This window comes from Bombus pyrosoma, linkage group LG2 (genome assembly GCF_014825855.1).
Source record: "Bombus pyrosoma isolate SC7728 linkage group LG2, ASM1482585v1, whole genome shotgun sequence".
NCBI classification, from domain to species: Eukaryota; Metazoa; Arthropoda; class Insecta; order Hymenoptera; family Apidae; genus Bombus; species Bombus pyrosoma.
Genome location: NC_057771.1, coordinates 3,839,125 through 3,851,540, shown reverse-complemented (window position 1 = coordinate 3,851,540; position 12,416 = coordinate 3,839,125). Strand labels below are relative to the sequence as shown.

The 12,416-nt window shown below is 38.6% G+C and overlaps 1 protein-coding gene across 6 annotated transcripts in view; it reads right to left on the bottom strand.

The window, feature by feature from the left end:
• LOC122575672 (semaphorin-1A-like) overlaps nt 1-12,416 on the bottom strand; it is a 389,957-nt gene that overhangs the window by 227,438 nt on the left and 150,103 nt on the right. For all 6 annotated transcript variants that reach the window (XM_043745017.1, XM_043744985.1, XM_043744978.1 and 3 more), the window contains one exon: nt 11,470-11,521. In XM_043745017.1, the coding sequence (XP_043600952.1) occupies nt 11,470-11,521 (52 nt within the window). The remainder of the gene's footprint in view (nt 1-11,469; nt 11,522-12,416) is intronic.

Genomic DNA, 12,416 nt, shown 5'->3' with positions numbered 1-12,416 from the left:
CGGATCATGCGGATAATACTATTACGTGTACCAGTCGCATAAATACAGGTACGCGTAACTTCCGACCATACGGTCGGAAACTGCAAAAATGTTACTCGTCTGATAAAATGAAAATGCCGACATTTCCGTTTAATGACCGTGAAGCGACAGAACATGCAGTTTTTACGGAAAATTCAAATTAGTAACTCAGCTTTTAATATCATACATTAATTTTCAAGTGGCTCTAGATATAAAAGAAAGCTCACCGTTCATCTACTCACAGATGAAATTGTTCAAAGAGAACAGGTAAAAACGTTTTAAAATCTGCAACATCTATAACGAATAACATATCGTGTACAATAAAATAATTTGTTCGTTGAAGTTTATTGAAGCCAGACATGCAGCATTCCAAATATTAATTTAACAAGGTTCCTCTGCTAGAAAAATTAGGTAGATACATGGTAGTTATTACAATTTTACTTTTGTACCGTAAGGGAAAATAATTCTCGGACAACCTTTTACACCGAGTCCGATGAATTCTACTGCGTCTGTAAACGTTTCAAACGATTCATCGAACGAACACAGTGTAAAGGAACACCCATTACTCGGTCGCAATCCTTCACAAGACAATAGAATTTTGGCAAAACAATATCTACCACACAGACGTATAGTTGGAAAGATTTTCTCTAAAGTACGATATATTCCATCTAACTTCGTAACGAATATTTTTCCACTGGTTTAAAAACAATTTAGAACTATGTAGCTTGAAATGAAAATAACGATATATTAGGTTGTCCGAAATGTGTCTTTCTTTCGCAAACGTGTTTTTTGCAACAGTGCACCTTCATATAAACGTGAAACCAAGTCTGTGAAATATCACGGTGTTTATCTCAACAGAACAAACTGGATCGTACGTAATTCGACAAAAGAATAGAAAAATTATTTCCCCATAAAACGAAAGAAACTTTTCGGACAACCTAATATATGTACTCTGCAAGAGAATCGATAAAAACATGAAATGGTAATGAGAAGAGTACGAAATGTGCTGTCTACATCACTACGTTTATTATATGGAGCGATTTAAAAGGATAAAGGAAACAAAACAGACTGTGAAAGAAGACTATAGAAAAATATCACACCGATAACAATTATTAACGGATTTTCTATCGATCGATCGGAAATAAATAAGATTTATTACAACGCGATAAAAAATTTATCGTTTTACGTTTCAATTTTTACCTTTCGATAATTTTTCCTGCATCATTAATCGCTTGGCTACTGTAACTTTAGCAATCACGTAATGTCGTGTATTGTTCGTACTATTCGATCGTGCGACTGACTTTTCGTCGACTCTGACCAAGTCTGGACAAAAATGAAATTGTACGGTTGCACTGCACTTGGGAAACTATTATATCTGCACTTTCTTAGTTGGATTCTAGAATCCATTTGCGGACCAGGGTTATGCGGATACCCGAAAATTTCGGGTCAGATAGCATCGAATATTTTGATTGGAATCTGGTCGGGATCTCAAAAGTATGGGACTGCATACGAATGCTCCGATACACGTAACTTCGGTTACCCAAGATTCGATTCTGGTGAATTGCGTTCGTAACTATTGGTTTTCCGACAGCCTGCGATATAAACTATTCTATTTTTTCTTTCTTTTCACGAATATAGCCGTTTTATTAAAATTTCAATTATTTAGGTATTCGCACGCGATTTAACGCTTCAAAGCCTCCATCGCGTTTCGTCCAATCTTTGCAGAACTGATTTTAGTTTCGCACGATCTTCAAATAAATATCGTTAGTATCAACCAGGACAATCTGTATATTTTATCGATATAACATATCGAGGTTTGTAAATCTCAATACAAGAAAATATTTGTTTTATATTTTTCCAAATATTCGCATCTATAATACCAACCTTACAACCAGCTATCATTGAAATTGCAAACTTCTGCCACGTTTTCGTACCTTGCTCGTTTCCACGAGAAAATAGCAAAGAAATAGATGTCGATAGATAGTCGAAGAAGCACAGTTTATAGGATAAACTTTAGAAAAAAGTTGAAAAATAGATCGAAAATAAGAAAACCAATGACTCGTTCGATCCAACAACCTTGAAGTCGCGTAACATGTGTATACGTTAGGAACGCAGTCCGCAGGCCGTACGAAGTCAGTTTTGTCAGAGAAATGTTACCATTAATCCGTAGCAAAGTCCATGGAAATAGTCAAATAGCGATATAATCCAAGCAAAAGCGACATTACTTACCACCGAATGGCATTGTGAATAATGATAGATAAATCTAAGTGGGCAGCGCTGCGCTGAGTTGTTCCTTTTGAAACGAAGTATCAAGAGTATTGTGTTGCGTATGTGTATTATATTAGGTTGTCCGAAAAGTTTCTTTCGTTTTATGAGGAAGTAATAGAGGCACAACAGATAAACACCACGACATTTCACACGCTTGGTTTCACGTGTGTATGGAGGTGCACTGTTGTAAAAACACGTTTGCGAAAGAAAGACACCTTGCGGACAACTTAATGTAAAAATCCTGACAACTCTTTCACCGATAGCATCGACGGGTGACGAATCGTGGACGAAGACACATTTACGTCCGAAAATTATTATCCGAGTATTTTATAAAATAAAATTCCGACTATTTAATAAAATTATTTAGTATGAGTTTGAAAAAGCTTCCTCCCGCCGCAGATTTTTCTATTCTTAACCGAATACTTTGTTTGAAAAAGAGCGACACAACAAGCGAGATGAATAAAACGGGAACAACTTATAGCGCGGCTGTAAATCAAATCTGGTAATGTTCACAAACAGATAATAATTGCCAACAATGGTCAGCCAATGGTGGGCAATATCAATTTTGCTCACGTTATGACGAGACATGTTTGCTATTCAACTGTTTCGTCGAATCTTCCCATGTAGCGTTGCAACTGTATGCAACGCTAAGATTTTCCGGACAAAGCCTACTTTGTATCTCTGCAGACTGCGACAGTAACTTGTATAGAATATTAACACTAGAACTACCGATAGTTAACACGAAGCTATTTCTACCAAAACCAGTCAAAATGACTGATCTTTAAAAAATACGTAATAACAGAATATTTTTATAGTTATTGATTTATTACTTTCTTACAGAAGGAATTCCATGTCATGTAGTACATTTTTGGTATTATTAATCCATGTGGGACCATGATCCCTAAAGGAGGGTTGACACATTTATAAAACTGTAGAAACAGTCGTTTTGACTGCTGTGTTATTTCTAGTGTCAGTATCTAGCGATCGAAATTTTCTTGATAACTGATATCATTATAACGAATGACACGCAGTAAAAATTTAAAAAACGAGGAATCTGGTTAATTGAGGTTCGATAAACAGATTGCAGAACCCTTTTACGCTTTGATAAGTACCAGTCATTTTGACTGGTGTTGGTATAAGTAGCCTTGATACAAAATTATTTTCAGTTTGAATACATAAAAAATAAAATAAAATTCATTGTATTACTCTTTTAGTTATCTCTGCGAAAGTAATCACATCATTGGGGGAAAAATATAACATGAAGTAGGAATTTTAAAATAAAATTGCAAAACCAGTCAATTTGACTGGTGTGGTAGTTCTAATGTTAAGAAAACAGCACGATAACGTTTTTCCAGTATCTAATAAATATTCGACTCTATCTGAAAGTTGATTATTATTCAATATACCGATAAGTGTAATCTTCTTAACCGTCGATTTCTCGGAGAAGAATTCTTTTCCTGGAATAAAGTTCTGCTTGCAACGCTATCCATACTGACATATAATTTCCATGCAGAACATCTTCCTTATCTAAATAATAGAGCACCGTCTCCAGGAAATCTTAAAACGTCGCGAAATGCCTCTAAACCGAATCGAGTCGTCGCAACAGCCCGCAGCAGTAGCTGTTGCCAAAAGAAACAAGCTGAAGAGCCGCGTTGCAAAAAGAGAAAGAGAATACTAAGAACACGAAGAAGAGGAAAAAGGAGACAGCCATGGAGGACGAGTCGCGGTAAGATCCGATCCTTCTCTTATCTCGGCCTCATTGTCGTCAGAAATAACGATGCACCGTCGAGTTCGGAGGTAACACTCGAGTCACGAAACTTGCAGCTCCAGTCACAGATAGAGGAAAAAGATGAAGAGGAGAGGAGAGAAGGAGGCCGTGGCCAGGATGGGTGGAGGGATAGGAGTCGCTAGACTCAATTAGCCCCGCGGAAAACTTTCGTTGTGGGATTACGACGTCAACAACGTCGTTCCTGGCCAACCGACGTTCCGCGCCTACCAGCGAAATTGCGGTCGTCGAAAAGGCGTTCTCTCTCGACTCTCGGCAGACAGCGCGAGACCATGTCGTCCGCTGATCTCGACGGCAAACCGGTGTTTCCAGCCAGCGTTTCCTTTCTCCGTGCCAGCTTCCGCCGCAGCGTCTCGTTTCTAACTTCGACTCGTCGGCATCTTTTTCACTTCGAGTAAGTTTCCGTGTTTGTCGCACCACCGTTTCCACGCCGACGACTCTTCTGGCATACTCGACCAATTTTCAAGCGAATTATCTTCGGCTGAAATACACTTGCCTATCTTAGGGTCCATCGGCGCTTCTTTTATCGACCATCCACATCTATTCGAAATGTTCGTCGCATTTTTAAAGATCCATTCTCGTTCTGTGAAAGTGAAACGATCCGATCGGTAGGAAAAATCTTTCAACAATATAAATAACGGTAGATTATCTTTGATAACTATTGAGATATGTGTAATTTTGTGTGCTACGCTAGATTAGCCGCGTGTAGTAGTGACACGCATATATGAGTACAAGTGTGTGAAGTATGTGCGTGCACAGCGTCTCGTAAAACAGAAGAATGCAACTGTTCCGTTGGTAATGTGGTATAGAAGAGGGTGAGACAAAGAGAACGCTGAGACGCGTGCAAATATGTATCGACGAATATCTTGTAAATCATATATTAAATAAATGTGAAACTATTTTGATATTAATTCTAAGTGTAATCCAAGTGTTCCTATACATATATTTCGGTTATTAAGATTCACAATTCTCAACAATAACAAAAATAAGCTAAAATTTCAGGAAACCGAGAGTACCTTAAAATAGGCCTGTCTTCCGTTTTAATCGCGTAAATTCGGGACAAAACCGTATCTTCGACGAATCGTTTATCAGATTCGACGATACCTTAATTCGTTTTCATGTAATGTAATGTAAAATCTTCAGAAATTGCTCGTTTCACGGATCTGTTCGAACTTCGAAATAGAATGGCGTACACCGATACAAGGTGATCTTCCGCTGTAAAAAGCGTTCGATATTAACCTGATATGAAGACTTTCTCGTCCAATTAGCTCGATTAACAGCGCAACTTGCTTGGTTTAACTAATTTTTCATTATCGAATCTCTCGGTAACGTTCTTTCGAACGTTTCTTCTCGCGTTCTCTCCTTCTTTCTGCCTTCGATCTTCTGGCAGTTCTGTACTGCACCTGTTCGTTGGGCCTTCGATGCGGTGACTTCTCCCAAAGAAATTTCCCCCACAGCGCAACGCGACATGGAACGCGGAAGATCGGTGGAATAACAGAGTCACGTAGCTAAGCTGAATCGAGAATTCTCGCGATTCTGTCACTTTGTTGGATCGGATTGTCTCTGCGAATGGCCTCGCGATCGCTCTCGTTATTTGCAATTTACAGTTTACACCGAACTCTGGCAGAGAAACTCCATACGAACGAAAAGAATCGGTTACGGAATAACATTGGCAAACGATTAACGTGCATTGAAGAAAGAAGAGGGTAAATATCTGTATGTTCGTTATACTCGTAAGAAAGCGACAAAAATGCGACACAAAAGTATATAAGAAATATAGAACAAACGCAAGAACGTATTTTCATGTTATCAGTTTCCATTATTGTTACCATTTCTTTTTTTTGCCAGTTACCATTTTTATGTTACCAGTGTCCAAATAATTTCTCAAATTTCCCAATCGTGTTCCTATCGATATTTAGAGAGAAGAAGGAAGATTATTTTATCACACAACTTGGAATAAATTCTTCTTTAGTCGTATTAGTTTCCATTACGACGAAACACGACGTTACGACTCCACCTACTATTTCAACTTCTTGGAATAAGATTTTTGCAAAGAAAGGAGACTTTGCGTGTGCCCATTCAAATAGAGGAACCTGCCGTAGAGACTTTGCTTGTAATCGATTGTTGGTAGACGCAGACACGAGAAACCAGAAAGACAAGAGTGAAATGATCTTTGAGAGAAACTCGCCTTGCTGCTCGCGAAACGTTGACTCCATTTCGTGGGGTTAACGGATGAACGTTAAATACCCAAAGGCTTCCCTGTAGTAACTCGATTGACTTTTCCACCCCTTTGTACGAAAGATGGATACCAAAGTCCTTAAGCGTTTTAGCGCTATGCAGCGCGATCGCGCTGTTCGCGTACTGTGGTGAACTGTGTCGCGATGTTTGGTTACGACCGACAATTCGCAACGCGTTCGATTCCAAATGTAGCTCGTCGCGAATCATATCAGAGTTTCCTCTCGCAATTACTTTTTTTCCAAATAATCGTAAACCACCTGCATAAACGAAAAAAAGAGCAGTGCGATCGCGTGGATCGGCATTTCTCGCAAATGAATGAACGAAACGCTATCGCGCTGCATGGTACAATTGGCCACGGATTCTTAACACTAGAACTATCGATAGTTAACACGAAGCTATTTCTACCAAAATACGTAAAACAGAATATTTTTATATTTATTGATTTATTACTTTCTTACAGAAGGAATCCCATGTTAAGTAGTACATTTTTGGTATTATTAACCCATCTGCGACAATAATCCCTAAACGAGGGTTGGCATATTTATAAAATTGTAGAACCAGTCATTTTGACTGCTGTGGTATTTCTAGTGTTAGCATTTAGCGATCGATCTGGAATTTTCCTAATAACTGACATCATCATATCGAATGATACGCAGTAAAAATTTTAAAAACGTGTGAGAAGTTGTACAAAACCAGGAATCTGATTAATTGGAGTTCGATAAACAGATTGCAGAACCCTTTTACGCTTTGACAAGTACCAGTCATTTTCACTGGTATTGGTACAAGTAGCCTTGATACAAAATTATTTTGAGTTTGAATACATAAAAAACAAAATAAAATTCATTATATTATTCTTTTAGTTATCGTTTCGAAAATCGCCATTGCGGAAAAAGATATAACATGAAGTAGAAATTTTAAACCTGTTCTAACTATGGGGAACATCGAGGATTTCCAACATAGAAATTCTTCAAAAATTCCAATCAAAAACTCTAAAATCCTTAATAGATGCACCTTGGTATGTTACCAACGAAACAATACATCGCGACCTTAAGATACCTACAGTTAAAGAAGAAATATCCAAATTCAGTAACAGATATAACATAAGAGTTAACAACCACTAAAATCCATTAGTTACATAATTACTTGACACAATGGATCAGATTCGTAGACTAAAAAGACATTATCATTTAGATTTAAACATTAGATTCACCTAGAATCAAACATACGATAATCACTTATTATTCACGTTATAGTACCACGCCAAAATAATTTATAATTTTCAATGAGAATTGATTGTGAAATTCTTTCAAATAAAAAAAAAAAAAAATAGTTAAAATAAAATTGTAAAACCAGCCAATTTGACTGGTGTGGTAGTTCTAGCGTTAAATCCCCTGGCACTAAAGCGGTTAATTCGAAAGCGAAGAACCAATGGCATTTATAGCGTCAAATACAGGTGTATAGGTAGATAGATATTATACAGCGTTTCATAGAACAATGCCAACATCGTCAGTGTCGTTACATGAAATATTACATCGGTACGAACAGACTGAGCGAACGAACCGTTGCCAGTTTTTCTTACAACGGCCGATTCGCTTCATCTAGCGGCAGACTTTTTATCGAAGTTAGGGTACGTTTACGTTGCAGCTACGATGAACGATAAGAGCGGCGATGAGAGCGAACCATAGAAACACATGCAATTCCGTTATATGCTTCTATTACAAAACAATTCCATGTATTTCTACGGTTCATGCTCATCGCCGATCTTGTCGTTCAGCGCAGCTGCAACGTAAACGTAGAAGAACTTAAAGAAAAAGGCTACAAATCGTAACGTTTTGTATTTCTATCGTATTCGATTCGCCGATCACAGTTCGGGTAATTTCAATGTGTTGATCGTCGATGCTTCGCATTCAACTTAACACTAGAACTACCGACAGTTAAGATGAAGCTGTTTCTACCAAAAAAAAATTGTATAATTGCTTTGGTTATCGTTGCAAAAGTAATTACATCGTCGCGGAGAAAGAAATGTAACACGAAGTAGGAATTTTAAAATAAAATTGTAAAAACAGTCGTTTTGAGTGTGTGGTAGTTGTAGCGTTAAAGATGATCAGCTCTCAGAAAGATCAAACCCTAGTGTCGCATCGAATTAAATTTGAAGAGCCACGCTCGGCGTTAACCTGTCTACTCAAAATAATTGTACTTGAAATACTCGTACTCGTTTTATCGCCGCGCATAAAGGCAGGACAATCATAGACTTGACACAGCAGCTCGAACGAAACGTAAATGATTCGATCGATCGGTTAGTTGATCCGACGATAGGGATAATTGTAATTGAAACTCGTAGACGGAAGTGTCAATTACCGTTCATCGTCGTCAAACAACCGAGGCAGGTATCAATAACAATGTCGATGAACGCTTTTTTTAACACTTGCACGCTAATGGATGATACGTTTGCACGACAGAAACTAATAAAAAGTGTTCAATAAATAGCATCGACATCTCGAAGATCGTGTGCTGAATTAAAAAGTCGATTAAAAGTCGAAAGAAGATATTCACTGTCTTTTCTCTTTCGAACTGATAATTCTCGAAATATAGGTCGAACGTATCAAGTAAGTATCGAAGTAAATTTAGGATTGCGCAAATAGAAGATCAGATTGAAAGGTGCGTCGATATTTCGAACGGTGTGAATTTATCTGGAAATCCATTTCTGCAAGACGAAGTTGTTTCTGTAAATACCGTAACCGCGAAATCTAAAGCGTACCACGAAAATGTCGACCTATAGGATATCCGTTAGAAACTATAGGAGAATATGATATAATCGACGTACAATTCCCAAACGTATCGGAAACGAAGCAGTTTATAGTTAGCGCTATGCTTTCAGATATTAATTAGCACTTCTTGGTAATTCGATATCGTAATTTTCACTCACGCAAGATGGTTTTCGAGCATCAAGATCGTCACCATTATTAGATATCCCCGTTCATCTCATTTCTTTCTCTGAATGAAAAATGGTAAATTCTTGGATTGCGCGACTAACTTGGCGTTCTTTCCGAGAACATTCGGAACATGATTCATGCAGAATTTAATAAATTGCAAAAAGTAATATTAGAAATTTACAAGGCGAAAATACAAAAAATACGGTTGAATGTTTGCAAAATTGCGGATCGTTCGCGTCTATCTTGGAAGAGGAAGCGACACGTTTCCATCAGACTTCTAACAAAATTATAAATTAATTGCCAACGAAAAAATTGTCTGAGAAATTTTAGAAAAGAAACCTTTTTACTTTCTTCCACGCCGATTTCCATCGTCCATATCAATGAAAGTAAATTCGATTGCGTGGATCGTGGAACGCTTACGCGCGCATCTCGCGGCTCCCATATCGGCACGGCGTAAGAATAATCGCTTGCAATCTGTTACAGCGTGCACGAGGCCTCCGGTCCACGGATAGAAACGTCGATTAATACGTGTCACAGTTCTATCAAGCGAGCTGGACGATGACGCGTAAGCTCGTGGTCGTGAGCTAAGTGTATCGAATCGATCATTATCGAGAGACGGATAGAGTGGATCAATTTACATTTCGTTTATTGATAAAACCGAGTATATGTTTGCTGGATTTCAGAATTCACATACGAGATCCGTTATGAGCAAATAGCCACGTCGCCGACTGTGTTATTTTCGTAACGTTTAAATTTAGCGGATCGAAGAAACTATCGAGCGTGCCACTGTTTCGAGATCACGATATACCGAATGAGCTATAAAGGCAAACGAATCGTGGCTCGAGAACTCGCTGACTTTTACCATTCTCTCCCAAACGACCGAATCTTACGGCCAACGAACATGTCGCATCGATTTCTTTCCATCCTTCCCTTTTTTTCTATGTATCTCTCTATCTCTCAAGCTACTTCTTCGATTCCCTTAGCAGTTTCGCAACTCACGTGCCTCTCGCTGCGGAACCGATATCCAGTTTGCGATTGCAGCTTCCATTTCACCTCCCGCGCGGGTGTTACATCGATTTCAGGCGGCCACAGGAGACATTACGACGATCCACTTGTTCTCCACCATGGCAAGACTCGGTTTGATCGATAGGACGCGCGAAATCGGTAAAATAAGCCGATAAAAAGACGATAGAAAGTCTAGTCGTGGCGGAAGTCGATCAACGGTTCTTCGCTCTTTCCAAAGGAATTCCAGTTGCTCGAATTACACGCGCAATTTGAAAAACACCTATTATCATGCAAATTCTATTCGCGCTCTTGTTCGGCTAATTTTACATTTTTTAGCGGAAGGAGGAGACTCCCTCTTTTCGCCCGTCCCCAAGTATTTTTATCTTCTTCTCTCTTTTCTTCCCTATTTTCATCCACGGGTAGAAACGCGCAATGTTCACGAGCGAAATTTTTTGGCCGTGGCCAGTGGACGTACAGCCAGTGGCAAGTAGCAAAATTCGCATTGCCTGTGCCACCACTTGCTTCGCGGCTTATCATTTGCCGCTGCGTATGTTCAGGATTTTCTACGGAGATACACAATGACTCGCACGATCGTTGGAACGTTTTCTTTTTTATAGAAAGAAATTTTCTTTTTATTTGGAAGTAGTTTATAATCAATTCTCACTGAGAATTGTAAGTAAATTATTCTGGTGTGGTACTATAACGTGAATAATAAATGATTATCGTATGTTTGATTCTAGCTGAACCTAATGGTTATAGAAAAATTGCAAACAGAAAGATTGAAAAAAAAACGTTCTATGAATCGTGCGACTCACCGTACCTATATCGTAAACTTTATCAAAATCTCAAACTTTGTCCATTTTCAATGAGGAAAATCAGCGAGTCTTCGTTGAAACGAATTTTCCCAAGCTCCGATTGTTGATAGTACGCGAGTAGATGGACGTTATTCCACGCGAATAACGTTCTATCGATCGCGTTTGTCGCGCGGGAATAGCGATGATCGTATTTATTCCGCGGTACTAAAAACACTCGCTACATATAAATCGGATAAAACCGTAATTTGGAATCTGGCAATAGGAATCTGTTCCGGTTTCTGACAAACCGCTCTACGAAGCTTTCGCGATGATCATCCGCCCTCCGCGAATTTCAAGAGGAGCAACGCAATCCAAATTCATTCGATCGTTCTTTATCGAGTTTCGAGTTTTTAAACATTTCACTCACCTGATCGACGATCTCCGTTAGGTCGTGCAGGCTTATGTTGTAAATGGCGTTCCTGAAACAGAGAAAAAACACAAAACGTATCGTTAAGTGTTTGCCTCGTAAATCTTTCGCCTAATCTCTTCGTATCTCACATTCTTTCGCCCTCGAACGATCTCGAGTTGGACGCAGGATAAACATTAGTAATTACGATCAACCTGATGGAACAACGACGGTTGAAAATCGAGCAAAAGCGCTCGGATGCTTCTCGCGAAACGGGAATAAACTTTTGACCTCGGCGTAATCCCTCGATTTGTCCTTTCCTTTCCGCATTTGTCCGAAATCTTGGATCGAGAGTGTTACGAGGATTTTCATAGATTATCGAATTATCATAGGAAAGTATAGATTTTTGCGTTAGGAAAAGAAGAGTGTTTACTTTTAAAAAAATTACTCCGGTTAAGTATTCGAATTAGGAACAGCTGAAATATTAAACATCGAAAGAGAGAAGAAGCGAAGCTCTTATTTCTAGGAACATTTGCACAGCAGGAATGTTGATGAATAATAAAAGAATCGCGTCATGTCACGTCGTTTACGATACTAGAAATATGAATCATCTTTGATTCGATCGTGTCCTACATCTTTTTCTACCGAAGCGCAAATACTTAGTCAGTCTGCTGTTGTTTGACTGACTGCTGCTGATACACAGAGAGGCAGAACGTTTGCACGTGTCTGTATAGTCATAAAACGCCATAGGCCATAAATTTACAAAATATTAATCCCTTTCTCGTCCCAATCTTGCTTAAGATTGCTATTTGAACATCTACCTAAAGTGCAATCCAGATAAGTTCTTTGAAGAGGATATTATCTTGAAATATGAATGTCCTATCAAGTTAAAGACCATTTTGGAACAGCATTGAACAGCGCGAGCAAGATAAATTGACTTTTCAATCGAATTAAAAATGTAAGTGCTT